Source organism: Melospiza georgiana, chromosome 4 (assembly GCF_028018845.1).
Source record: "Melospiza georgiana isolate bMelGeo1 chromosome 4, bMelGeo1.pri, whole genome shotgun sequence".
NCBI lineage: Eukaryota > Metazoa > Chordata > Aves > Passeriformes > Passerellidae > Melospiza > Melospiza georgiana.
Window position 1 is genome coordinate 34,138,797 of NC_080433.1, and position 26,074 is coordinate 34,164,870.

The 26,074-nt window shown below is 50.7% G+C and overlaps 7 protein-coding genes and 1 pseudogene across 7 annotated transcripts; 5 read left to right on the forward strand and 3 right to left on the reverse strand.

Moving 5' to 3' along the window:
* Window positions 1-1,270: 1,270 nt before the first annotated feature.
* LOC131083004 (histone H1.10-like) lies at window positions 1,271-1,899 on the forward strand (annotated as a pseudogene).
* A 456-nt stretch (window positions 1,900-2,355) lies between these two features.
* On the reverse strand, window positions 2,356-2,745 carry LOC131082912 (histone H2A-IV). The gene has a single exon (XM_058023127.1). The coding sequence runs from the start codon at window positions 2,743-2,745 to the stop codon at window positions 2,356-2,358; it is 390 nt and encodes a 129-aa protein (XP_057879110.1).
* Window positions 2,746-3,080: 335 nt separating this feature from the next.
* On the forward strand, window positions 3,081-3,474 carry LOC131082645 (histone H2B 5). The gene has a single exon (XM_058022711.1). The coding sequence runs from the start codon at window positions 3,081-3,083 to the stop codon at window positions 3,459-3,461; it is 381 nt and encodes a 126-aa protein (XP_057878694.1). The 3' UTR covers window positions 3,462-3,474.
* A 1,443-nt stretch (window positions 3,475-4,917) lies between these two features.
* LOC131083067 (histone H3) lies at window positions 4,918-5,328 on the forward strand. Its single transcript, XM_058023378.1, has one exon. The coding sequence runs from the start codon at window positions 4,918-4,920 to the stop codon at window positions 5,326-5,328; it is 411 nt and encodes a 136-aa protein (XP_057879361.1).
* A 532-nt stretch (window positions 5,329-5,860) lies between these two features.
* On the reverse strand, window positions 5,861-6,271 carry LOC131083065 (histone H3). The gene has a single exon (XM_058023376.1). The coding sequence runs from the start codon at window positions 6,269-6,271 to the stop codon at window positions 5,861-5,863; it is 411 nt and encodes a 136-aa protein (XP_057879359.1).
* Window positions 6,272-17,913: 11,642 nt separating this feature from the next.
* LOC131083059 (histone H1.11L-like) lies at window positions 17,914-18,588 on the forward strand. The gene has a single exon (XM_058023370.1). The coding sequence runs from the start codon at window positions 17,914-17,916 to the stop codon at window positions 18,586-18,588; it is 675 nt and encodes a 224-aa protein (XP_057879353.1).
* A 488-nt stretch (window positions 18,589-19,076) lies between these two features.
* LOC131083076 (histone H2A-IV-like) lies at window positions 19,077-19,480 on the reverse strand. The gene has a single exon (XM_058023391.1). It carries the CDS (start codon window positions 19,464-19,466, stop codon window positions 19,077-19,079), a length of 390 nt encoding a protein of 129 aa, XP_057879374.1. The 5' UTR covers window positions 19,467-19,480.
* A 330-nt stretch (window positions 19,481-19,810) lies between these two features.
* On the forward strand, window positions 19,811-20,267 carry LOC131083081 (histone H2B 1/2/3/4/6). The gene has a single exon (XM_058023396.1). It carries the CDS (start codon window positions 19,814-19,816, stop codon window positions 20,192-20,194), a length of 381 nt encoding a protein of 126 aa, XP_057879379.1. The 5' UTR covers window positions 19,811-19,813; the 3' UTR covers window positions 20,195-20,267.
* Window positions 20,268-26,074: the final 5,807 nt, after the last annotated feature.

Sequence of the window (26,074 nt, forward strand, 5' to 3'; positions counted from 1 at the left end):
AGAGTTTTCATTTTGTTGAAAAAGGGAAGTTGACCATAACTGCTCAGCATCATACCTAAACCATTGAAGTGCATTTTGTTTACGTGAGGTATAAATAAATGCAGCAATCTGGCCCTGCTAAACTATTGATGGCCATTAAATTTCAGGTAAATGAATTAGGAACTCCTGACAGGGACACATATAAAACTATAAAACTATAAAACTATACCCAAAGTTGTAGCTGGTAAGAATGTATGCATGCTAATGGGGGAGTCACCACAACCTGCATGAAGAGCTTTGCTTCACTTTGTGCTGCAGCCAAAGCTTTTATGTACAGAAACTGCTGTGGCATGATCTGTAGCATAGAAAAAAGGCAGTGAGTAAAAACTGTTTGTTCTTTCTAGCTTCAGATCAAAATATGAATAGAATGGTGCTCTGACATCTCTTGCGGACTCAAGATCTGTCCATTTCTTTTTCCATGTAAATGAATCACATGCATGAATTTCACAGATTTAGCACTGTGTGCTCCATTTAGAGTGTGATCTGTTTCTGTGCACCAGAGACTTACATGAAGCTCTGTGATCCAAAGCAAACTTTTTAATCTTTGGTGTTCAGCCCCTAAATTATTCCACTGATACTTCAGAGCCTTTTGCTGCGTTAACAGGAGAGTGTTTCAAAGAGGGGGATAAAGTATGTGCTGTCTCATACTTCATGCATAGAAGAGTGGAACGTCTGGAAACTTTGGGAGTAAAGGAAAAATATTATACCTGAGCGTTTCACAGTAGCCAGAGGTTTAAATCCCAGTAGGAGAAGCGGCAGCACAGCTTTGTGCTACCTCACTCTCTTTGAAACACTTTTGTTTTAAAGAATGAGACTCTAACTGTTTGCTTTCTTATCTAAGGTAAAAAGGACGCTCTGAAGATTAATACTGAGATTTCTCCCTCATGTTAAATTAAAGAAGAATGTCTAATTTACAAAGAAAAACAAAACTTTCGCGCTCTCGAGATCCGTTTGCTGGACTCGGGATTTCTTGTCCCCATGTTGCTCAAGTCCAACTCTTTTCGCGACAAGACATCAACAGGCGAAAAACAGCCGCTCCCATGGTTTCACAGATGTAGAAAAAGGACGATTTCGCGACAGATGAAATAGAAAAAGCCATTCTATTTCCCCCGAGGAAGCGCTAGGCGGAGCGCGGAGCGCCGGGCGGGGAGGGGCCAACCAGCGCCGGCCGCGCTGCAATAACCGGGGGGGAGCGGGGCCGGCCCTGCCCGGTGCTCCCGGTTACACCGCCATGGCCGAGACCGCCCCGGGCCCGCCGCCAAGGCCGCCGCCAAGAAGCCGAAGAAGGCGGCGAGCGGCTCCAAGGCCCGCAAGCCCGCGGGGCCCAGCGTCACCGAGCTGATCACCAAGGCCGTGTCCGCCTCCAAGGAGCGCAAGGGGCTCTCGCTCGCCGCGCTCAAGAAGGCGCTGGCCGCCGGCGGCTACGATGTGGAGAAGAACAACAGCCGCATCAAGCTGGGGCTCAAGAGCCTCGTCAGCAAGGGCACCCTGGTGCAGACCAAGGGCACCGGCGCCTCCGGCTCCTTCCGCCTCAGCAAGAAACCCGGGGAAGTGAAGGAGAAAGCCCCCAAGAAGAGAGCAGCTGCGGCCAAGCCCAAGAAGCCGGCGGCGAAGAAGCCCGTCAGCGCCGCCAAGAAGGCGGTGACAGCAAAGAACGGCCCCAAGAAAGTTAAGCCTGCAGCCATGAAAGCAGCGAAGATCCCCAAGAAGGAGACAAAGGCTGCCAAGCCCAAAAAAGCGGCGGCAGCAGCCAAGAGCCCGGCTAAGGCGAAAGCGGTGAAGTCCAAAACGGCCAAGGCAAAAAAGCAGCACAGAAGAAAAATTAAGCCCCACGTGGAAATACGCTTGCATCGCATTTAAACCCAACGGCTCTTCTAAGAGCCCCCAACAATTGGGCTGAAATGCCGTGGCTGCCGCCGTTTTGAGGAGGGGTGTGGAGGAACAGCAGTCTGCTGGTGAATGTGCTGTTTGACTCCGTAACAGCTCGAGGGGCACTTGAATTGGTAGGGGGAGGGTATTAGCGCCTTGGTAGCTTTCAAAATGCCCATAAGGCGCAGGGATTGGTTGTAGAAGGGCTGAGCTGCTTCCTGGAACTGGTGTCAGCCCCGCCCCAGAGCGGGGCGGGTGCTGGGGCGCGGAGCCGCGTCCGGCTCTGACAGTTAAAACGTCAGAGATAACTGGATAACGCCCGCGGTTATTCAAAACTTCCCGCGGGCTTTCGCTCCGCAATGCAATTCAAGCTCTTTCTCTGAATTTGTGGGTGGCTCTTAAAAGAGCCTTTGGGTTTCTCTTGGTTTAAATTCGCAGCTTTACTGCTCACTTGGCTTTAGCCTTGTGGCTGTCGGTCTTCTTGGGCAGCAGCACGGCCTGGATGTTGGGCAGCACGCCGCCCTGCGCGATCGTCACCTTGCCCAGCAGCTTGTTGAGCTCCTCGTCGTTGCGGATGGCGAGCTGCAGGTGGCGGGGGATGATGCGCGTCTTCTTGTTGTCGCGGGCCGCGTTGCCCGCCAGCTCCAGGATCTCGGCCGTCAGGTACTCCAGCACGGCCGCCAGGTACACCGGCGCGCCCGCGCCCACGCGCTCCGCGTAGTTGCCCTTGCGCAGCAGCCGGTGCACGCGGCCCACGGGGAACTGCAGCCCGGCCCGCGACGAGCGCGACTTGGCCTTGGCCCGCGCCTTGCCGCCCTGCTTCCCGCGACCCGACATCACTACAGCTGAGCAAACGAAGTCAGTAACTGACTGCAAAAATTTCAAGTTCCGAGCTCGGCCTTATATACGTCTTCTGCTGACGGCGCGACTTCCGATTGGCTAAAACAGGGATGTGCCTAAAACAGCCAATAGGAACGCGGATCCAGATTTAACCAATGGCGACGAAAGGCGGAGCTACTATCACTGAAAAAATTTGCCTCAGCCAATAACAGCTTAGTCTACGGGAATCCCTAATTTGCATAAGCGCGCTATAAAAGCGGTGCGCTCAGAGGCGCGCGGTGTTCTCAATCCGAGAAATCTTCGGAGCCGCTGTGCTGAGAGGATCCGCTGCCATGCCCGAGCCCGCCAAGTCCGCCCCCGCGCCTAAAAAGGGCTCCAAGAAAGCCGTCACCAAGACACAGAAAAAAGGTGACAAGAAACGCCGCAAGAGCCGCAAGGAGAGCTACTCCATCTACGTGTACAAGGTGCTGAAGCAGGTGCATCCCGACACGGGCATCTCGTCCAAGGCCATGGGCATCATGAACTCCTTCGTCAACGACATCTTCGAGCGCATCGCGGGCGAGGCCTCGCGCCTGGCGCACTACAACAAGCGCTCCACCATCACCTCGCGGGAGATCCAGACGGCCGTGCGCCTGCTGCTGCCCGGCGAGCTGGCCAAGCACGCCGTGTCCGAGGGCACCAAGGCCGTCACCAAGTACACCAGCTCCAAGTAAATGCTTGGCTAAAACCTGCTGAACCCAAAGGCTCTTTTAAGAGCCACCCACTTTCTCAGTAAAAGAGCTGATCCTGTGGCGAGTTCCTACCCGCCCCGTTTTGGTTTTCTTTTTTTCCGGTGGCGGGCTGAGGGGGGAATGTGCATCTACGGTATTCAAGTATCTTAAAAAGAAGGCAGCATTTACAGTGTTTGCGGTAAACTTAGGCTATGTCCTACATCTGATTCAACGGGCTCAAGGACCTTCATAATTCTTTTTAAAAGCCTTAGGAGTCCGTTTTGGTTTATGTACACTGTAGGGCAGACAGGTTAGAAGAATGAATACATGCTGTCGGTGGTCTGTCAATTAAAACGGCCGAAGCATGTTCCTGACGACTAGTACACGGTAATTTCTCGGCTGACCTACGTTAACGTAACACGGTGTGAACCGAGAGCATTAACAGCAGAGGTGCTTTCAGACCACCCGGTGCTCTTGTGCCTTGTTCTTTTCATTCAGAAAACGAACTCTGAGGTGGATGTCCCCTCCCCTGCCCCGCAATGTGCATTGTCCCAGGGGACCGGGGGAAGGAAAGACGAACGCGTTTTCGCCCCGACCTGGGCAGTCCCCGCGCAGGTAGCCCCGAGCACAGGGTCCCCAGCGTGGCGCTTCCCCGGCTTTCGTTTGCCCCTCTCTGTCCCCGCCGTGTCCCCGCTCCCCGCACTCTCCGCCGCCGAGGGCGGACGGGGCTGCAGCGCGCGGGCAGAGCCGGGGCCGCGCCGCTGCCGCGCTCGGGCCGACCTGAGTGAGGACTGCGCGGAGCCTCCCCGCGGGCGGGCCCGGCCGCCTCCCGCCCCTCCCGCCCGCCGCTGATTGGTGCCGAGCGCGGCCCGAGCGCGGCCCGATGCGCGCGCTGCCCCGGGGCGCGCTCCCCGCACGGGACGCGGCGCTTCCAGCGCGCCGGGGCAGCGGCCGGGCCGGGAGAGCTCGGCGGGGCCGGGCAAGGCGGCTGCAGCCTGCGCCTTCTGCCTTGCTGCCGCGGCCCCGAACCGAAGGGCGCTACTGAGCGGGGAGAAACCGCGAGCCCGCGGGGAAGGAGGCGGCTGCCGGCGGCAGCTTTAGCCAGCGGTCCTGAGACTCTGAACGTACGCGATCGGAGCGGTTTTGTTAAAAACAGGGCGAGCCCGAGGCTCGGGCGGCGAGCCCGCCCAGCCCCGCTCTCCGGCGGCGCCGCCAGAGCCTCAGCTGTGCCCCGCCAGCCGCTGCTGGAAGGGGGCGGGGACGGGGCGGGGCCAGGGCGCGTTTCCCGCCCCGGAGGCGGGGCCTTGTCCCGGGCTCGCCACAAGCGCCCAATGGCTGCCGGCCGCTGCCGCGCGAGCGGCCAATGGGCGCGGGCCGCGGGGCTATAAATAGCGGCGGCTGTGAGCCGGGGCGCAATCAGTGTCTTGAGCCGAGCAGCGCGGGTGCGGGGCTTGCAGCGATGGCGCGCACGAAGCAGACGGCGCGGAAGTCGACGGGCGGCAAGGCGCCCCGCAAGCAGCTGGCCACCAAGGCTGCCCGCAAGAGCGCGCCGGCCACGGGCGGCGTCAAGAAGCCGCACCGCTACCGGCCCGGCACGGTGGCGCTGCGCGAGATCCGGCGCTACCAGAAGTCCACGGAGCTGCTGATCCGCAAGCTGCCCTTCCAGCGCCTGGTGCGCGAGATCGCGCAGGACTTCAAGACCGACCTGCGCTTCCAGAGCTCGGCCGTCATGGCGCTGCAGGAGGCCAGCGAGGCCTACCTGGTGGGGCTCTTCGAGGACACCAACCTGTGCGCCATCCACGCCAAGCGCGTCACCATCATGCCCAAGGACATCCAGCTGGCCCGCCGCATCCGCGGAGAGCGCGCCTGAGCTCCCTGCTGTAACCCAAGCAGACCCAAAGGCTCTTTTAAGAGCCACCACATGAACAATTAAAAGAGCTGTTGCACTGGTTTAAGCATCGTTTCAGGGGGTGTGGGGCACAAGAAATTATGATGTTTTATGGGTGATGTGAGCGACTGAGCTCTATTAATACAGGCTCTATCATCAGTTACAGTTGCTACATTTTGTAGATATGTCATCGGTATAACACTTGCAGTGGGTGTGAGTCAGGAAGTGTTTTCATTTATTAGGTCCCCTTTAGTATCAGTTTCATGGATGGACACTCCTGTTTCACAATTTATTGTGTACCTAGTGCCTCTCAAGCAGCCATTGTGACTGATTTTTGTATTGCTAACACATGAACTTCAATGAGGTACACAATCCGTCTAACTATACCTCAGCAGTCTTCCTCACTGAATTTAATAAAGCGTTCACGTTTTGGAATAGCGCAACAGCTCTTTTAATTGTTCATGTGGTGGCTCTTAAAAGAGCCTTTGGGTCTCCGTGGGTTACGGCAGGGAGCTCAGGCGCGCTCCCCGCGGATGCGGCGGGCCAGCTGGATGTCCTTGGGCATGATGGTGACGCGCTTGGCGTGGATGGCGCACAGGTTGGTGTCCTCGAAGAGCCCCACCAGGTAGGCCTCGCTGGCCTCCTGCAGCGCCATGACGGCCGAGCTCTGGAAGCGCAGGTCGGTCTTGAAGTCCTGCGCGATCTCGCGCACCAGGCGCTGGAAGGGCAGCTTGCGGATCAGCAGCTCCGTGGACTTCTGGTAGCGCCGGATCTCGCGCAGCGCCACCGTGCCGGGCCGGTAGCGGTGCGGCTTCTTGACGCCGCCCGTGGCCGGCGCGCTCTTGCGGGCAGCCTTGGTGGCCAGCTGCTTGCGGGGCGCCTTGCCGCCCGTCGACTTCCGCGCCGTCTGCTTCGTGCGCGCCATCGCTGCAAGCCCCGCACCCGCCTTTCCCCGCTCAAGACACTGATTGCGCCCCGGCTCACAGCCGCCGCTATTTATAGCCCCGCGGCCCGCGCCCATTGGCCGCTCGCGCGGCAGCGGCCGGCAGCCATTGGGCGCTTGTGGCGAGCCCGGGACAAGGCCCCGCCTCCGGGGCGGGAAACGCGCCCTGGCCCCGCCCCGCCCCCGCCCCCTTCCAGCAGCGGCTGGCGGGGCACAGCTGGGGCTCTGGCGGCGCCGCCGGAGAGCGGGGCTGGGCGGGCTCGCCGCCCGAGCCTCGGGCTCGCCCTGTTTTTAACAAAACGGCTCCGATCGCGTACGTTCAGAGTCTCAGGACCGCTGGCTAAAGCTGCCGCCGGCAGCCGCCTCCTTCCCCGCGGGCTCGCGGTTTCTTCCCGCTCAGTAGCGCCCTTCGGTTCGGGGCCGCGGCAGCAAGGCAGAAGGCGCAGGCTGCAGCCGCCTGGCCCGGCCCCGCCGAGCTCTCCCGGCCCGGCCGCTGCCCCGGCGCGCTGGAAGCGCCGCGTCCCGTGCGGGGAGCGCGCCCCGGGGCAGCGCGCGCTCGGGCCGCGCTCGAGCCGCGCTCGGCACCAATCAGCGGCGGGCGGGAGGGGCGGGAGGCGGCCGGGCCCGCCCGCGGGGAGGCTCCGCGCAGTCCTCACTCAGGTCGGCCCCAGCGCGGCAGCGGCGCGGCCCCGGCTCTGCCCGCGCGCTGCAGCCCCGTCCGCGCTCGGCGGCGGAGAGTGCGGGGAGCGGGGACACGGCGGGGACAGAGAGGGGCAAACGAAAGCCGGGGAAGCGCCACGCTGGGGACCCTGTGCTCGGGGCTACTGCCTGTGCCGGACTGTGCAGTTCGGGGACGAGAACGCTTACTGATGGGAGGGAAGGAGGGAGGGCATTCATCTCGGAGACTTTTGCTCAAAAACAAACGAACTGAAAAACAAGGGCACAGGGTCGTCTGCAACAGCCTGTGGTTTAAATGCTCCTCATTCACACCGTCATCCATTCGCGTATCTCAAGATGGAAGCACCTCGTACCAGCAGTCAGGAACAGATCTGTTTAGGCAGTTCTGGGGCGGCCGACTGCACTCGTTTGTCTAATTCGCCACCCCCCAACCGTACATGTACCAAAAGCGGGTTCCCAGGGTTTTTCAAGCGAATTATGAACATTCCCTTCTCCGTTGAAGCGGATGTAGAGCACATAATTTTACCACAAACAATGCACGTCCCACTTTCCTTACAATTTACAATGCTTTCACAACATTACCTCAGTTTTGCCGAAAAAAAAACCCGAACAGGACAGCAAAGTACAGATTACCATAGCATCAGCTCTCTTATAGAAAAGGTGATTCAAGAGGTCTGGCACTTGGATCTGTTGCATTTGGTGAGAGCCTCGGTGTTCTCGGAGGGGGATGCTGTTTCCCCTGCCGGCTGGATGCTCCCTTCGGGTGCGGGGCGGTTTCCGAGACGGGGTCGCCGAGCACTGTGACTTCTCGTGGGCTGTACAGAGATGCCATCGTCGCTGCCCCAGATCCATGTAGGTGGCTGTTCCTGTTTCCCTGGCCACCAAAATGCCGCGTTATTCGCGCGGCACAGCGGGGCGGGCACACCGCGGGCGCAGTGAGGCGATGTGCGCGCCCTCCGCGGGCGCCGAGGAACGCGGGGGTGCCGGGGAAGAGCAAAGCGGAGTGTTCGCCCTTTGGAGAGCCCCGCGATCCCTGTGCCACCGGTAGAGGCGACATCCGTGCCCGCCGGGCGCTGACTGAGGTGTGTGCCGGGTGGCGCGGAGCAATGGCTCTATAGGGAACCAGCAGAGTGCCTTGTCCGCCCGTCGGGGATCAGAATGATTCCTCCGTCAGAGAGGACAGACAGGATGCGCTAGCAGGCGCTGAGCAATATTTGACAGCTGCTGCAGAATGATCTGTGTGCTCGCTGGGCTCAGGCGGTGCCTCGTAGGGAGCACGGCGATGTGTGTGTCGGGGTGCGGGGGGCTCTGAGTGTCTGGATGTAAGGCTGACGTGGAATGAGGGCGCGGAGCGATGTGGTTTCGGCAGAGGGAGGGGAGTGTGCGGGAAGGGCGGCGCAGGGCGTCTCAGAGACGCGGGGCTGCCGCGCACTGCGTGCATCGCCGGGCGCAGTGGGTTGTCTGTAAAATATTTCAGAGCGATATGCTTTCCCTCGGAACGAGGCGATATGTGTATAAATCGGCGGCCAGCGGTGTGTGTTTGCGGGAGGAGCGGGACGATGCCCGTGTCATAGGGAGGAGAGCGGGGCGTGTTGCGGGAGGCGCAGAGCGATGGCAGCGCCGTACCGGGACGAACAATGTGTGCGCCCCCGGCGGGGAGCGTAAATCTAATTTGTGTGTATCCGGGGGTGCACGGTGATGCTGGCGCCGGGGAGCGTAAATCGAATTTGTTTTTCGGGGTGAGCTGTCTTTTTCGGGATCATAGAGCTAGACACACACTGTGTGTATGTTTGCACATGGATTGATGGCAAATTTATTACGAAACGTTTAGAAAGTGAAGGATGTGTGTAAACTGAACAAAGCAGAGTACTGAAACACAGCAATGGGCTGTGGAGAGAAGAGGTCATAACTTACCAGTTTAACTCTGTGTTTCTTCAGTCGAACTTGCACAAGCTGCGACAGCGCAGTGAGAGCTGAAAACCTTCCGCTTTCCCGTGTTCGCGTTTGCCGAGCAGGGCGCTGCCCTCCTGCCCGAAGCTCGCTCTGCGGTGGGACCTCCCCGGCTCAGCCAGGGTAGAGGAGCTGCCCACGGAGGTGCCCACGGCCATCCGGAGCTCTTTGACAGCGCCTGTGCCCAAAGCCGCGGCTCGTTCCGCTCCGCCCCGGCGCTCCCCGGGCTTCTCTCCGCGCCCGGCTTTGCCACGGACGCGTAAATTACACACACGTCCCCTTGACGGATTTGTATCTGCCTCATGTGGCTATTGCTTTCTAGAAACATTGGTCTTAATTCTTTTCTGTTTCTTGAATCTCTGCAGGCAGCCCTTGAACGGGCACACTTACTGACCCCAAATTAACACTCAAAGGCCTTCCGAGGTCTGTGCCGGAGCGGAGGGGTTGGGCACCGTCCCACAGCTGTGCTCGCATCCCGGAGCAGCTCCTTTCCCCAGCCGCTGCACCCTGGGCAGCGGGGCTGACAGCAAACCTGAGCTTGCTTTTCCTCTTGGCACGAACTCTCTGTCTCATCTGGATGTTGAGTGGAAAGGGATTGTACGTGGAACTTTTCTAAGTGTGGGAAATGCTGAAATAGATGAAGTCTCATGGTTCCAGGATTTTTTTGTTTTTGTTTTTGTTTTTGTGAGATGAAGAGAATCTAAATTCTTGATGGATTTTTGCAAATGGGTCATCTCTCTGCCACTGATTGCCTGTTACAATCTTCTCCCTATTAGGCACTGATGGATATGATATTTTGCATGGAGAATAAAGCTGTGTGCCATTGAAAAAGATAGTGAGTAACAGCTGGGATCACCACCAGAAGGCACAGCTAAAAACAAAAGTAAAAAACAAAAAAACATCAGCAACAAAAAACCCCTCAACATACAAATACCCACAAACAACAAAAAAAAACCCTAAAAACAAACAATCCCCCCAAAAACACCAAGAAACAAAAAATTCCCCCCAAAAAACCCCAGAAACAAACAAAACCTCACCACCACAACAATAAAAAAAATCACACCCTAAAAACCCATTCAAATTTGACCCAGGCAGTATAAATCAGTTTTTCTTTGGGAGCTGCTTATCAAACTGTGTCTGTAATGAACAAAACCATATGAGCCCCCACAGTTAGTCTGATGTCTTTCTAGAAAAATTTCTATGAAGAGCTGTGAATGAGTAAGCTGAACTCATTGCTCAGGGTGGATGTACCCACATGATATCAAGGAAATAGGAAACAAAGAGAAACATTTGCACATTTCAGACAGGAATTTTAAAACATTTGCACATTTCAGGCAGGGATTTTAACAACCTTTTATTCTCTTAAAATACTTTATTACCCGTAGGAGCAGCCCACAGAGATATTTGACCACCAGTCTCTTCCTCTCCCAACCTTTCCTGTGCTTTCAGATTTATGGAACTACTGATTCCCTGAAGACAGAATGACATTTGGAAGGAAAGTTGGTCCCCATTGCCAGTTCCACACGATGGAAAATCTGAACCTGGGCCAGATGTGCAGAGCAAAATTGCTTTATTCATGACAGTAACAGTGTGCAGGCAGTTTCCATTGCAGTTCTGCTTGTACTTCTGCCTCCAAGAGGACTCTGTTCCCACAAGGAAAACATACTTCTTGTTGGTTGGGCGTTCTTTCTCCCTTTTCCTTTGCCAGACTTGAAGGTAATTTGTTTTTCAAGTTTTTTCAAACTTGAAACTCTGCACCACACCTGCTGGTTTCAACCCCTTGGCCTCGGGGCTGCATTCAGTCTCAGGTTTTACCTTCCACGTTGTGCCTGTGGGTCTCTGGCTCCCCTGGCTCCAGCTCACACCAACCCTCCCCAGCAGACTTGCTCAGTGACCCCCGATGGTGTGGCTGTGCCAGGTCACTGTCACAGTCCCTGCCCCACTCACCATGTGCATTAAAAATAAAAAAGAATCATAGCAATTCAACAGATTGATTGATTGGTCTGAACTGATTCCTGAAATTTTTCTGTAACTGAGCTCAGAAGTTATCAAAAACTTTGTGGTGTGGAATGATCAAGGAACTATTTTCCTCTTGCTTTGAAAAAAAAATTAAACTTGAAAAAATCTGAGTATTTTTTGTAAGAAGGCAATAAAAAAAAAAACCCAACCTAAATTTCCTGCCTAATGTCTTCCATGGATTTTTTTTTTTTTTTTATTTTAAGAGATTGCTGTTCTATCTGGCCTTTAAATCTCCATGAATACAAAAATCTTTTGTCATGGGCCGGAGTCCTTTGCTGTAAACTGAACAGTATGTAATGATAAGTTCTTCCCTATTGAGACATGAAGTTTTCTTACTCATGTAACAATGTATTATGGTTTAGAATATCATGATAAATCAGTTTTTAAATAAAAAACCATCATGCGTGGACAAAAGGTGTCTTTCAAATCACACAAAGTCTGCAATTACATCAAGGTCAGGTTTGAGTTGCCATGAGTAACTCTGTGATTTTAGTTATGGGGGGTATTCTTGTACCAGAAGCACCCAAAAGTCAGAATGAATTTATCTGCACAACATGTGTGAAGTAGCACAAGCATCAGGAAGGGTCTGAGAAAACACTGAAGTTACTGTGCAGACTTAGGCAGCTCAGGTGAAAAACAAAGGTAATGTTGGGCTTTGCAGCCACAGGCTTTGTGCATGACCTGGTCACCCTGTTTGGGGTGAGCACAGACAGGCTGCACTCCTGCCTCCAGCTGCACCTGAGGGATGGATGTCCCCACGTTTCCTCCTGAGCAAACACTGACAGTCAGTCACAGCCACGGTTCACTCAGGGAGATCAATTGAAGGGCTGAAATGGATGGCTGGAAACTGTTCAGAAGGGTCAGGAAAGAAGGGTGGGGGCAGGTTGTCTTCTATGTGAAAACAGAAAAGTGGACTGATTGCAAAGGACTTTGTTAGAAAAACAGGACAAACACCTGAGAGCTTCTGGGTACAAAACTAGAGGCCAAGCCAATAAAAGGAAACCTCAGTGTCAGTATTTACCACCCAAACAAAGGAAGGAGGATGCTGATGAAGCTTCTTTCTCCAACTGCAGGTGCCATCATATCCACAGGCTGCTGCTGGGGCACATCAGCCAACCTGACATCTGCTGGAAACGTGGCACAGAAAGCCTGGATAACTATCCAGGAGACTCCTAGAGCATTTTGAAGATAAATTTTTATCAGGTGAAAGAAAGTCCAACCAGAGGAGAAGCATTACTCAACCTGCTCTTGCCAACAAACATTAACTAATTGAAGAGGTCAGGAATGGCTGCAACCTGGGCTGCTGCCTGAGCCCGGACTTGTCACAGATTTGAGGGATATGAGTCAGGCAAAGCACAGAGACAAGATATTTATTTTAGCAAACATTCAGTTGCTTAAGAAAATGGGATATGTAAACCCATTGAAAACTGCCCTCAGGGATCAAGGAGAAGGTTAATCAAGCCTGAAAGTTATTTAAGGACATTTGTCCCATGGAGCAAGTGCACTTGATTCCCACATGTAAGAAAGCAGGCTAGGAAGGTAAAAGACCAATATGGCAGAGTAAAGACTTTCTGGTCAAAGTGAAGTGCAAGAATAAATGCACAGACAGTGGGAGCAGGGACATACCCTGGGAAGGATATAGAGTGCTGACCAGATGTGTAGGGATGGAATCAGAAAAGCTAAAGTACATCTGTAACTAAATGTGGCAAGGGACATGAAGAATAATGAGGGCTTCTGTAGGTACACTGGCCAGAAAAGGAGGACTAAATAAAATGGGCCTCCCAATAAAAAAGAAAGGAGATATAGTGACTGCTGGCGTAGAGAATACTGAGGCATCCCACAATTTTTTTGCCTCAGTTTTCACTGGCAGTGTCTCTTTCCCATCTCCTTATTCTGTCAATATCAAGGCATAGAGCAGGGGAACAAAGTCCCTCCTCTGATGAAAGAAAATATCAGGTTCAAGACAGTCTGAGGAATGTGAATAAGCAGAAATCCATGGTCTCTAAGGGGATTCATCCCAGGCTCTTCAGGGAATTAGCAGATATAGTTGCAATTCAGATGCTGTGTAATACTTTCGCCAATAACAGAGTGGGATGGAGTGCACCTCAGCCAGTTCATGGGTGCCACCAGACTCAGTGGGGCCACTGATTCACTGTAGGGAAGGGACACTCTGCACAGGGACCTTGGCAGGTTCAAGGAGTGACCCACGTGAATCTCATGGAGCTCAACAATGTCAAATGCACGGCCCTGCACCCAGGCCAGGGCCATTCCAAACACCAGGACAGACTGCAGGGTGAACTGTTCGCAAGCACCCTGCACAGAAAGACTCAGAGATGAGGGTGGATGAAAATTTGGACCTGAGGTGGCAATGTGCATTCGGTGCTCAGAAAGCCAGTGGCACCCTGGGCTGCACAAAAAAGAAAGCACAGCTAGGAGGTCGAGGCAGGTGATTCTCTTAATTCACTCCACTCGAATGAGAGCTCACCTGGGGCTCTGCACCTACCTCCAGGGTCCCCAGAACAGGAAAGACTTGGCGGAGGTCCACAGGAGGGCCATGGGAATGATCAGGGAGCTAAAACACCTCTCCCATGAAGAAAGGCTGGGAGAGCAGTGGTTGTTAGGCCCGGAGAAGACAAGGCTCTGGGCAGACCTTTATCAGGAAAACGGGGCAACCCTGACAATGAGGAGAAATGATGCATCTGACTCCATTGATATCAGAAGGTTAATTCATTTCTTTATTATACTATATTATTCTATATTATATTACACTATATTACACTTCATCTAAACTGAATCTGCACAAGCACCCAACTGCCCTCCACGGCCCAGAATCTCGTGACTGACTGCTGACCAACACTCTGCACACGTGTTTGATCCTGACAGGCCAAGGAAACAAAACCCAAACCCCATCACTTTGGGTAAACAGTCTCCATATTTCATTCTACTGTGGCACAAACACAGATGCAGCAAATGAGATACGAATTGTTTCAATTATTTTTTTCTCTTCTTCTCTCAGGCTCAGAGAATGTGAATCCCACAGACCTCAGTGTGGCCTTTTGACATATGAAGAACATTTATAGGAAAGACAGAGAAAGACTTTTCACCAGGGCCTGTAGTGGCAGGGGAAGGGGCAAGGTTTTAAAAGTGAAAGGAGTTATACTTAAGTAGGTTCCAAGGAAGAAATTTTTCATTATGAAGGTGGTGGGACAAGAGCAGTTGCTGATGCCTTCATTGGAAGATTTCCAAGCCATGTAGGATAAGTCTTTGACCAACCTGGTTTAGTGAGAGGTGTCCTTGCCCATGACAATGATGTTGGTCTAGAAAATCTTGGAAGGACCCTTCCAGCACAAATCATGCTGTGATTCTGTAGTGCACCAAATCACATGGGCTCATAGGAAGGACCTTCCTGAAAGCACTCATCCATACCAGAATAGGAGAAAAGGGAGTTCTTGAATTTCTGACTGAACTTTGGAAAAAATTCATGGAATCCTAGCATTATAGAATAAGCTGAGTTGGATGGGGTCCATCAGCACCATAAAGCACAACTGCTGGCCCTGCACAGGACACCCCAAGAGTCACATCATGTGCTGAGAGTGTTGTCCAAACACTTCCTGAGCTCTGCCAGGCTGGTGCTGTGGCCACTTCCCTGGCGAGCTGTTCCAGTGCCCAAACACCCTCTGGGTGAGAAACGTTTTCCTGACATCGAACCTCAACCTCCCCTGACTCAGCTCCATGCCATTTCTTTGAGTCCTGTCACTGGTAACAGGAGTGAAGAAATCAGCACCTGCCTCTCCACTTGCCCTCATGTGGAAGCTGCAGACTGCAATGAGGTCTCCCCTCAGTCTCCCCCACAGGCTGAACAGGCCAAGTGACCTCAGCTGCTCCTCATACAGCTTCCCCTCCAGACCCTTCACCATCCCTGTGGCCCTTCTGCAGATGCTCTCTAATCACTTCATGTCTTTTTTTTTGTAGTACCTAGACTGCACACAGCACTGGAGGTGAGTCTGCCCCGGTGCAGAGCAGAGGGGACAATCCCCTCCCTTGCCCAGATGGTGATGCTGTCCCTGATGCCCCCCATACAGAGTTGGCCCTCCTGGCTGCCAGGGCACTGCTGGCTCATGTTCAGCTTGCCACTGACCAGGACTGCCAGGTCCCTTTCCATGGCACTGCTTTCCAGTGCCTCATTCATTCCCCAGTCTGTACACACAACCAGGATTTCCCTGTCTCAGGTGCAGGTTTCAGCACCTGCCCTTGTTAAACTTCATATTGCTCAGGATTGCCCTTCTCTAATTTGTGAAGGATTCTCTGCAGGGCCTCTCTGCACTGGAGCGAGCTGGCAGCTCCTCCCAGCTCAGTGTCATGGCAAACTTACCATTCCTTGAGCCCTAAGGGAGATGATGAACAGAACTGGGTGAGGAGGGAGCCCTGCAGAACCCCAGCAGTGACAGCCTGATGTTCCCCAGTCCCTGTGACCCTTGGTGCCTCAGATGTCAGAGCCAGCCTGGCCCTACATCAGGCCCTGGCTCCCTGCAGAAGGGAGTGCCTGATTAAAATCACCTTTCCTTTCCTCAGAACAGAGATCTTGATGTGGGGCACAGATGGTGCTGTTTTGGGGGCCCTGTGCCCCAGAAGGGCTCACCTCATCGCCTGTCTGACCCTCTACCTCCAGGGCCTCACACCTGCTGTAGAAGGTGCCAGTCCACTTGTTTTGTGTTCAGAAGGAGCAGGAAGGTTCCTCCTGCTCCACCACTTCCAAATATCTTTGTCCACTGTATTTAAAAAGTGTTCTGTAACCAGAGGATCAAGGAAATCCCTGCCTGTGCTCCTGATCTTCCAACCAACCAGTCCAGGGCCAACTGGCATTTAATAAATGGTCTGTGAGCTTGACAGTTCATTTTTAGGGGAAAATAGAAGACAGATGTCATTTTGTTTTTACTGAGTACATCATAATATTTGAAGCAATTATTTTTTTAAAGTAAGTTCACCCATTAATTAAAGGAATTAAACGACTTGCTTCTCCTTCCTTCCTCCAACTGAAAACCTTTGCAAGATCTCTTTCCATTTCGTTCTTTGCTTAGCCTAAAACTGTCTATTATTGTGAAAAACAAAATTTTAAAAGTCCACAGAGGTGGTCAAAATTTTGGAGGGCCAGGAAAAGTAACTTTCAGGAAAGCACATAGAATGTTCTAGGAATGTGCTGCTACACCAGGTGCTGGGAAGTAGGATAGAGGCCTAACCTGAACTCAGGAAAATACATTTGCAAAGGTTAAAACAAGGTAAATGTAAAGGAGCTAGTCACTTGAGTTATTAGAATGAGTTAAAATACAGAATTTGAAGGAAAGTTGTATGCTGCAGAATTATCACCCAGAAATTTCCCCCCCAGTGGTGCGGATCCTTCCCAAGAGATTACTTTCTGTGCCAATGTAGTTCACAAGCCAAAATTCACAGTGGGTTCAGCAGGTGAAACTACCACGAAATATACATCAGGACAAAACCAAATGCACATAATCTTGTTTTTATCCTCTCTCACATGATGTTTTCCTGCTGCCTCTCTGAAATGCCACCACATCTCCTGACAGTCCTCAAGTGCACCCCAGCCAAGGTAACCAAGCACCCCTGACACGTTCATAAAACTGACCCCACCATCATCAGAACTTTAGAAGACAGTCTATGATATTTTATTATAAAAAGATAAAGTGAAAGAAGACAAATAACTGCATTTACAGTCATTTGAATCAATCACCTGGGTTTCCAATGTTCCCACAGTTCACCACAAATGTTCAACCATGATTATCCAGCTGCTATCCAACTCATCTCAAGAAAAATCTTTTTTATATATATTCAATTTATCCCATAACACAGTAGTCATACATTGGAAAAGGCCACACCATTGCTTCTCTCAGCAGTTGTCAGGAAGAAATTGTTTGCCTAATCACTTGAATTACATAATTTTGTTACAGAAATGCCTGCAGCTTTACATCTGATTTTTCATAACGAAGACATGTATGTTGTATTTTAATTTTATTTTGTTTTTCTTTTTGTAAAATCGGTGATTGTGGCTTACAAAATTCCTGAATTATAATGTAAAAGTAAGCAGAAAAATAAACACCACCTTAAAATAAGAACATACAAATGAATGGGTTTATCTACTGTGCATCATAAACACGAGCGTTTTGGATAAAAATGGGAATACAGTTCATTAAAATAATAATGCAAAAGAGCAGAAAACCCAGGGGACAGAGAAGCTACTATATGTATGTATGTATATATATGTATGTATAAGTATTCTGGGATTTTAAAGATAGATTATTATTTAAGAGATCTGCTTTTCAAGTAAACGCTTCTGGTGAAAATTGTCTTTCTTTTACTTTTTAACAAGTCCTACTAGAGCTAAATAGGGCACTGTGTCCAAAGGTTTCATTATTTTGAAGAGATGCAGTCTTGTTATGGAAAACAACTCATAACTCAGACACAGAGCCGAGTGACCACCTTGTGTTACTTGCATAGATTCAAAGCTAATTTACGCTAAGATAAGGTCTCGAGATTACACCCTTTTTGCAGCACCTCGATGAAAAACCCTCTCAGAAACAAGTATCCGATGTCACTGAGGCAGCGGTGCCAGAAGCAAAGTTTTAATTCAAAAGGAGAAATAAAAATCTTACGCTCCAGCCCTGAGTGCAATCCCCAAACTCGGGGATTACCGAGCTGCCTAAAACTCACCTCAAGTCCCCCCTGAAAGAAAGGTCGCAAGACAAAAATCCTCTCGCTTCTCAGCAAGAACGCCGAGAAAGGGGGTGCCGCGCTCCGGTTTTTTTTAGGAAAAAGCAATTTTTTGTGAGGCGAGAAACACAGCGCGGGCGGCGGGAGCGCCGGGGGGCGGGGCGGGGGCGGGGCCGGCGCGGGAGTCCACCAATCAGCGCCCGCCGCGCCGCTATAAAATGAGGCGCCGCCGGAGCCGCCGCGTTCGCAGCGCCGCCATGGCCGAGAGCGCCCCAGCCCCCGCCGCAGAGAGCGCGCCCGCCGCGCCGGCCAAGGCCCCCGCCGCCAAGGCCGCCGCCAAGAAGCCGAAGAAGGCGGCGAGCGGCTCCAAGGCCCGCAAGCCCGCGGGGCCCAGCGTCACCGAGCTGATCACCAAGGCCGTGTCCGCCTCCAAGGAGCGCAAGGGGCTCTCGCTCGCCGCGCTCAAGAAGGCGCTGGCCGCCGGCGGCTACGATGTGGAGAAGAACAACAGCCGCATCAAGCTGGGGCTCAAGAGCCTCGTCAGCAAGGGCACCCTGGTGCAGACCAAGGGCACCGGCGCCTCCGGCTCCTTCCGCCTCAATAAGAAGCCGGGTGAAGTGAAGGAGAAAGCTCCGAAAAAAAAAGCTTCGGCAGCTAAGTCTAAGAAGCCGGCGGCGAAGAAGCCCGCCAGCGCCGCTAAGAAGCCCAAGAAAGTGGTGACAGCGAAGAGCCCCAAGAAAGCCAAGAAGCCGGCAGCAAAAAAAGCAGCGAAGAGCCCCAAGAAGGCGACAAAGGCTGCCAAGCCCAAAAAAGCGGCGGCAGCAGCCAAGAGCCCGGCGAAGGCAAAGGCGGTAAAGCCCAAAGCGGCCAAGCCAAAAGCTGCAAAGGCAAAAGTGGCCAAGGCAAAGAAGCCAGCGCCGAAGAAGAAGTAAGCCCTTCTCGGAGAAGTCTTGCTCCACATTTAAACCCAACGGCTCTTTTAAGAGCCACCCACATTTTCTTGAAAAGAGCTGAAATTATAAAATTTGGGTTCGCAGTTGATTAACTTGGCAGCTTTAGAGAAAAAGCCCTTACAATACTTAGGGAAATTCAATATTTTTGTGGACCAAAACGGCTGAAACACTTCGTTTAATTTTCTTTAATGAGTTGATGAACCTGGCAGTTTAAGAAAAAGCCTTTGTGATACTTCCGGGATTTTTCTGGCATTTGGTGAGGAATTTCAATGCCAAGTGGGGGTAGAGTGTCTGTTGGAACCCATATACAAGAGGGATGATCAATGAAGAGGCACTAATAAAATCAGTAACACTTGGTCAGTTTTTCAGTGCTTAAAAGCAATTTAGCCCTTTTATGAGAATGTTGGTGGCTCTTAAAAGAGCCTTTGGGTTTCTCTTGGTTAAACTTGGCAGCCTCTGATCAGTGCTCACTTGGCTTTCACCTTGTGGCTGTCAGTCTTCTTGGGCAGCAGCACGGCCTGGATGTTGGGCAGCACGCCGCCCTGCGCGATCGTCACCTTGCCCAGCAGCTTGTTGAGCTCCTCGTCGTTGCGGATGGCGAGCTGCAGGTGGCGGGGGATGATGCGCGTCTTCTTGTTGTCGCGGGCCGCGTTGCCCGCCAGCTCCAGGATCTCGGCCGTCAGGTACTCCAGCACGGCCGCCAGGTACACCGGCGCGCCCGCGCCCACGCGCTCCGCGTAGTTGCCCTTGCGCAGCAGCCGGTGCACGCGGCCCACGGGGAACTGCAGCCCGGCCCGCGACGAGCGCGACTTGGCCTTGGCCCGCGCCTTGCCGCCCTGCTTCCCGCGACCCGACATCTTGCCTGCAGCGATTCCGCAGCGACGACAGCGACACAACCGGGACAGCCGCAGGAACTCCGAGCCCGCCGCACCGCCTGCCTTATATACAACCCGGGCGGATGGGCAGCGCCTGCTACGATTGGCTGCGAGAGAGAAGTTGGTGCCGCAGCCAATAGAAAAGCGAATCCAAATCTGACCAATGGCGGATCCCGGCGCCGAGCTCGGAGCTGACAGACAGCCAATGGCGAGGCGGCGGTCTCGGCGGAGCTGCTATAAAGGCGGCTGCCGAGGCAGTGCCGCTGCTGCTGAGCGCTGTCGCTGTGTGCGAGTTGTTGTTGTGAGGAGCTGCGGCTGCTGCTGCCGAAATGCCCGAGCCGGCCAAGTCCGCCCCCGCGCCCAAGAAGGGCTCCAAGAAGGCGGTGACCAAGACGCAGAAGAAGGGCGACAAGAAGCGCAAGAAGAGCCGCAAGGAGAGCTACTCCATCTACGTGTACAAGGTGCTGAAGCAGGTGCATCCCGACACGGGCATCTCGTCCAAGGCCATGGGCATCATGAACTCCTTCGTCAACGACATCTTCGAGCGCATCGCGGGCGAGGCCTCGCGCCTGGCGCACTACAACAAGCGCTCCACCATCACCTCGCGGGAGATCCAGACGGCCGTGCGCCTGCTGCTGCCCGGCGAGCTGGCCAAGCACGCCGTGTCCGAGGGCACCAAGGCCGTCACCAAGTACACCAGCTCCAAGTAAATGCTTGGCTAAAACCTGCTGAACCCAAAGGCTCTTTTAAGAGCCACCCACTTTTTCAACAAAAGAGCTGTATCACTGAGTAAGGAACGGTTTATTTTCTCTTAGTGTGTAATCTTAGTTTTAAGGGGTTTGGGTATTTTTTTTAATTTCGGGGTTTTTTTTAGGTTATTGTGTTTGACATACTACTTAAGGGCTGTTTTGATAAGATACTTCTCTGGGATTTACTGTTTATTTTTCCCACAGCTACTATATGGCTGTAAAGGCGGTTTTAAATCGCTGGTGGGGTTTTTCCTTCTTTTTTTTTTTTCTTTTTTTCTTTTTTGTTGGTTTTTTGTATTTTCTTTTAGGGTTTTTGTTTTGAGTTTTATGGGTTTTTCTGGTTTTTTTTAGGTGATGTTTTCATTAACTTATGCTTTTCACAAGTTTTAATATCACCTTACTGTTGCAAGTTTCCTTGTTATGTCTGTTTTAAATTGAAGGATAGGGAACTTACTGTTTTTTTCTGGCCGGGAGGGAATGGAAATTATCCATGGAGACTCATCCATGCACAGCATTGCTGTTGTCGGATCGGCCACACGATGGTGCTCAGCCTCTGCCGTGTTTGGGGGTTGCGGTTATTTTTGTCACAGAAGCGAGAGATGAGCACAGCGCGCTGTACTAGAAAGGAATTTAGGCGGCGGTAAGCTCTTGCAAATTGCCCGATATTGATCAATATAAATCAGAAGCACTTTCTAAACGCCTTTACCTTCACCATTTGTCCTTGTAATCTTTCTCTTAATGTCTTTTTTTTTTTTTTTTTTTTTTTTTTTTTTACAGTAACTTGCCCAGCTTCTCCCCGCGTCTGCTTTGGGTTCTCCTTTCAAGGAAGAAAACACGGGAAGATTGTTTTTTGTTTTTTTTAACTTATCTGTCCTTTTCTGCATTAATCTGTCACTAATTGTTATAAAAGTACGAAATCCTGAGAAACTCGACACTCTGGGCTGACTTTGTCGGCTCCCAGGTCTCATCACGCAGCCGCTAATGAGGCTCAAAGCGCAGGCGTTCTCAGGCCCTCCCTCTCATCCCTGGGTAATTACATGCCACCAGGGATGCAGATCAAAGCCATTATCGCTTCCTAACTGGATCTCAATAATCCTGAATTACAACTATATATTGTGAACTTCCTGTACATACATGAATTCATACAGGGACCACGGAATCACAAAAGTGAATTTTCTAGAACTGACTTGGATATCCTTTGGTGGGACAGGTAATGAGACAGGCACCACGTCTCTCAAAAATCTGTCACCTATTAACTAATAAATGTTAATTTCAGTTTGAAGGCTTAGGGGGACTTCTCAGACTGGATTTCAGATATCCGGTGGGAAGAGGCGTTCTCCAAACTCTTCTTTGTCAGCTTGAAATGGGGTTTGGCAATCTCTCCAAGGGCTTTAGTGCAAACTCTGAAGCACAGGTTGCTTATTCTGAATGCCTGTGTATGCCTAACACCTGAAAAGATTAATAAACCATTGTATATTCCACTCTAGGCTTTTCCAAGCTTTCCTGGGCCACCAGAAAAGCACAAAGAAATGCTCCTGTTGTCGCAGTTGGAGATGGCCACCAGAAGGGTTTGTCAGTGGCCATTCTGTAGATAATCAGCCTTGTGAGAGCCCCAGTTCAGAGCAGAGCTGCCCTGGCACAGCCCTGCTGCCCCACTGAAGGCAGGAGTTCAGGGATGCCTTTGGCTGCCCAGCTCTGAGTGTTCGTTTTCCTTTTCGTGTGTTTGTGTGCTCCACGTTGCACTCTGCATTGGGAGCCACCACAGCAATTCTGAGGATCTTTTCATAGATTGTTTCAGTGTGTGAAATTGTTTCTAGGCCGAGGAAACTCTTCACTAAACAGAAACTAAAATGTTGCTGATTGCTTCTTTCAGTTCCAGTAGGAATGGCAAGGCAATATTGGGGGCTATGATGTGAACAAAGCATTTAACATCAGATCTGATTGTAACATTACTCATTCTTCGGACAGTGCTGAGAACAAAGTCTCCAAACTGAAAAAGACCTACTACCATGGGCAATATTTTTAAGTTTTTTGTCACCCAAGGTAAAATTAGTAGGCTTTACGCTCAGCAAAAATAGCAAATCTTAAGAATATCATGCCACAAGAGGATGAACACTCAAAGGCACTAATGTAAATAATGTGATTATAAAATCACATGACAGCTTTTTCCTCCCAGTAAAGAATTCCCTCTCTTTCCTGTCCTTTCCCATTTCGTTCAGAGCAGTTCCCTCTGTACTCCCAAAGCCCCGACCCCAGTGGGATCCCCCAGCAGAGCGAGAGGCTCTGCCCAAATGCAGCACCCTGCTGGAGCTGGGGCTGCTGCCACCAAACCATGGAGGAGCAAAGCAGAAACCCCTCCAACAATTCTCCTGCCCTGGGCTCCTTCTGCAGATGAGTTTCCAGCTCAGTGAGTGAGAAGTTCCTTTGTGCAGTGTGCAGAGCAGACAGGGCTGGGTGTCCCCACACAGGAGCCCCCTGCAGCAGACTGCAGCCCAGATTGTGTCTGTGCCACCATCCCATCCCCAAATACAATAATCCAACTCTTGGTGCTGGGCCCTGCATGTCTCATTGATGGTTTTGGTCACTGGGCTGAACTCCTTCTGAAGTTATCTCGTTCCTGGGATCGGTTCCTTGCTCCATCTTCATCCTGCTCCTGGCTTGCCAGTTTCAGCTTGCTCAGTGTTTGTGACACCATTTTTATAAAACGTTTACACTCATCACCTCGTGTGCCCTGGGGCTCCAACTTGCTCATCTTCCTGTGCAAAGCAAAGTCATCAATCCCAACAATTCTCAATGTTGAGAAGTGTTTGAATGTGCAATCTATAAACAGGCCCTTCATGTTGTCTTTTAATCTACCCTGCATGTTTACATTCAAAATACCTCCTGATTCACAGCATCTGAAATATGGGGAATGTTTACTCTTTGTAACACAAACATTTTTGTCAAAATATGTTTTTATATCAGCAATTTTTAATATCTCAGATGATCAGAGTGACATTACAGCTTAGTAAGTAACCAGCAAAAAAAGAACACTGAAGAGCAATACAACCAGTTACAAAAAAATTCCTCTATTTTTATTTTTATTTTTATTTTTATTTTTATTTTTATTTTTATTAGAATAATAAAATTATTTCACTCCTGGAAGACCATATATTTTCTCCAGATTACCATTCCTTCAGAAAAAATTCTATTTATTAATAGTCATTTTTTTAAAAACAAAACACCCTCTCTACTAATTTCTGCAAAATTAAATACAGCAGCTGGGCAAACAAACATCTGTATTCTCTAGTGAACTGACTGAAGAGTGAATCAGAAATGAGAAATAGATGCCATACACCTGGACCAAAACCTGAACAAGTCACAGACTGTCTGTAGAAATTTTTTGCTACTTCCTGAGGTTTTGGGCGGGGGTTTGGAGGGTTTTTGTTTTGGTAGGGGGTTCTTTTTTGTGCTTCTTTGGGGTTTTTAAATATTTGTTTCATTTTAATTAATGAAGTAAACCAATATCTGCTCTCAAACCTGAATTTCTTTTTTTCTTTAATGGCCACAGAATGTAATTTCCTGACACCCAAGACAAATCATTGCAATGTTACTTTCCCAGAGGCTTTTATTTCCATTCTAAATAGAAAATATTACATTTTAAAATAATTACAGTTGTGGGAGAAAGTATTCACTGCAGCTAGGGAAAAATATTTGGTGTTACACACACCTTGATGTAATGTTTACAGTGATGAGAACTGGTCGAGATTAGATGGTAAATGAAAAAAAAAATTGAGACTTCAGGTTGCAAATACCTGGTCTAAGGGTTGTGCCGTTCAGAGAGCAGCAGAGCCAAGACAGGACACAAATCTCACAGGAGGAGAGGCTGGAAGTGGGTGGGAATGCAGCTGGGAACTTCTCCCTTGGCAGCCCCAGCCCTGCGAGGGAGGAGGGAGCACTCAATGAGCAGAGGCAGCTCCTTCCCCTGGGCTGGGCTCACAGAACCAGGGGCTGTGTGGGTGGAAAGGCTGGTTTTGGTTAGATTTCTTTCATGCTTACAAGGAACCTAATTATTTGACTGCAGCCCTATCAAAAAGCTTATTTCAAAAGCATCCCTTGTCAGAAATGATAGAAGGTATTAATCTAAAAAGTTCATCCTTTCATTTTTACCACTGAAAATATCAGGAAACAATTATGAGCATAATTCATTTTAAAACTAGAGAACAAGTAGATCGAAAAGAGTTACAGAAAGGATGGGAATTTTAATCCCATATAAAATCCACAACCTTTTTGTACTTGCACTCCTGCTTATATTGCATGTAGATGTTTTTACTTGCACAGGTTGTAGGAAAATGGAAGAAATAATTCCTGAAATAAGAAGAGCACACAGCGTGTTACATCTGAAATCTGAACTTGTAATAGATGACAGGATATTGTGAAATTCCTTTTGTGCAGTATCAGAGCTGTGAAGAAATGCACACATCTCTGGTGTGCATCCTCTTTTCCTTTTGTAGCAAATAGCAGCCCCCTCAACAATAAACAATCTGAGCACTCCACATGATCAGGTTTTGGGGTTTTTCCCCCTTGTGCTCTTGGGACACTGCCAGGTCTGTGAGTTCAGTAATTCCACTCAGAAAAGAAGACACAAATCACCCTAGGAATGGCACAGGCCCAACCTTCCACCGTACCAAACCACGTTTACCCAGAGCTGCCTCCCCCGTGCTCCGAGCATCAGCAGCTGCACTGACGGCACCACCGGCACTCCTGCCAGCCTGGGCTCAGCTCAGCTGCCCCTGGAAGCCAAATTTACCCGAGTCTGTTCTGCTCTCTGCATGGGGGGGCTTTGAAATCGCTGCTCCCAGCCCCATGGGAGAAGGGAAATGGTCACATTCCACAGGCAGCCGGAGCTCCTGGAGCTTCAGCCTGAACTGGCACTTACAGGTCATGCAGAACCTCACAGGATGTGCAGCACAGGTGTTGTACTTCAGAGTTACCACTGCAGCTCACATTTCTCAGCAGGGAATGGCATGGTATTGAGAGGAAGAGCAGATTTTTCTTTCCAAACGAGCTGTGGGTCTGCTGGCAGGTAAAACCAGCACTGGGATATAAAAGAAACCATGGGAAGGATTCCACTGATTGATGGATAGGAAAAGAAATTTGCTTTTACAAAACACTTTAGGTTTACTTTTAAATAAAAGAAGTTTATTTTGTTTGTAAATAATAATAAAATAAATGAAATAAGACATTGAGAGATGAAAGAAACAATGAGGAAGAAAAGCCTAAATTTCCATAAGAATTAAAAATTAAAAGGGACGTTTATACATTAGAGAGAAATTTTTGGTATCAGGTGTATCTCAACTCTGCACCTCTCAAGCACCTCAGCCAAGGGGGAAAAGAGAAGGGAAATGCAGCTGGGAAATTAGGATAAAAAGCAGGCCGCATCCTCCAAAAATTTGAGAGATCCCAGGGAAATGCCCCAAGGCCTCTCCCTTTATCTGAATAAAGACAGAAACGACTCTCCTGTCTCCTTTTCGGACATAACGGTCTGGTGTTTGTGGATTAATTTTCCTAACAGCACAGGAAAAAACAGGAAAGTCCCAAAAAGCTGGGATTAAATGACAGCATTTATCTGAAATAATGTCTTCTATTCTTCTTCACCCTACCGGTTTGTTTCTCGACAATGGTGAGGTGAAAAATTACTTTAAGTGGTGGTTGGGGCGAAAGTGAAGAGGAAATTCCTTGTTTCTGGATGTAAAACTCCAGGGCCCTGCTCTGCCCTTCCAGGAGATATCCCAGCCCTTCCTTTGCCCTCTCCCTTCTGTTCCCAGGGCCTCTTGCACACGAGGTGTTGGTGGCAGCCAC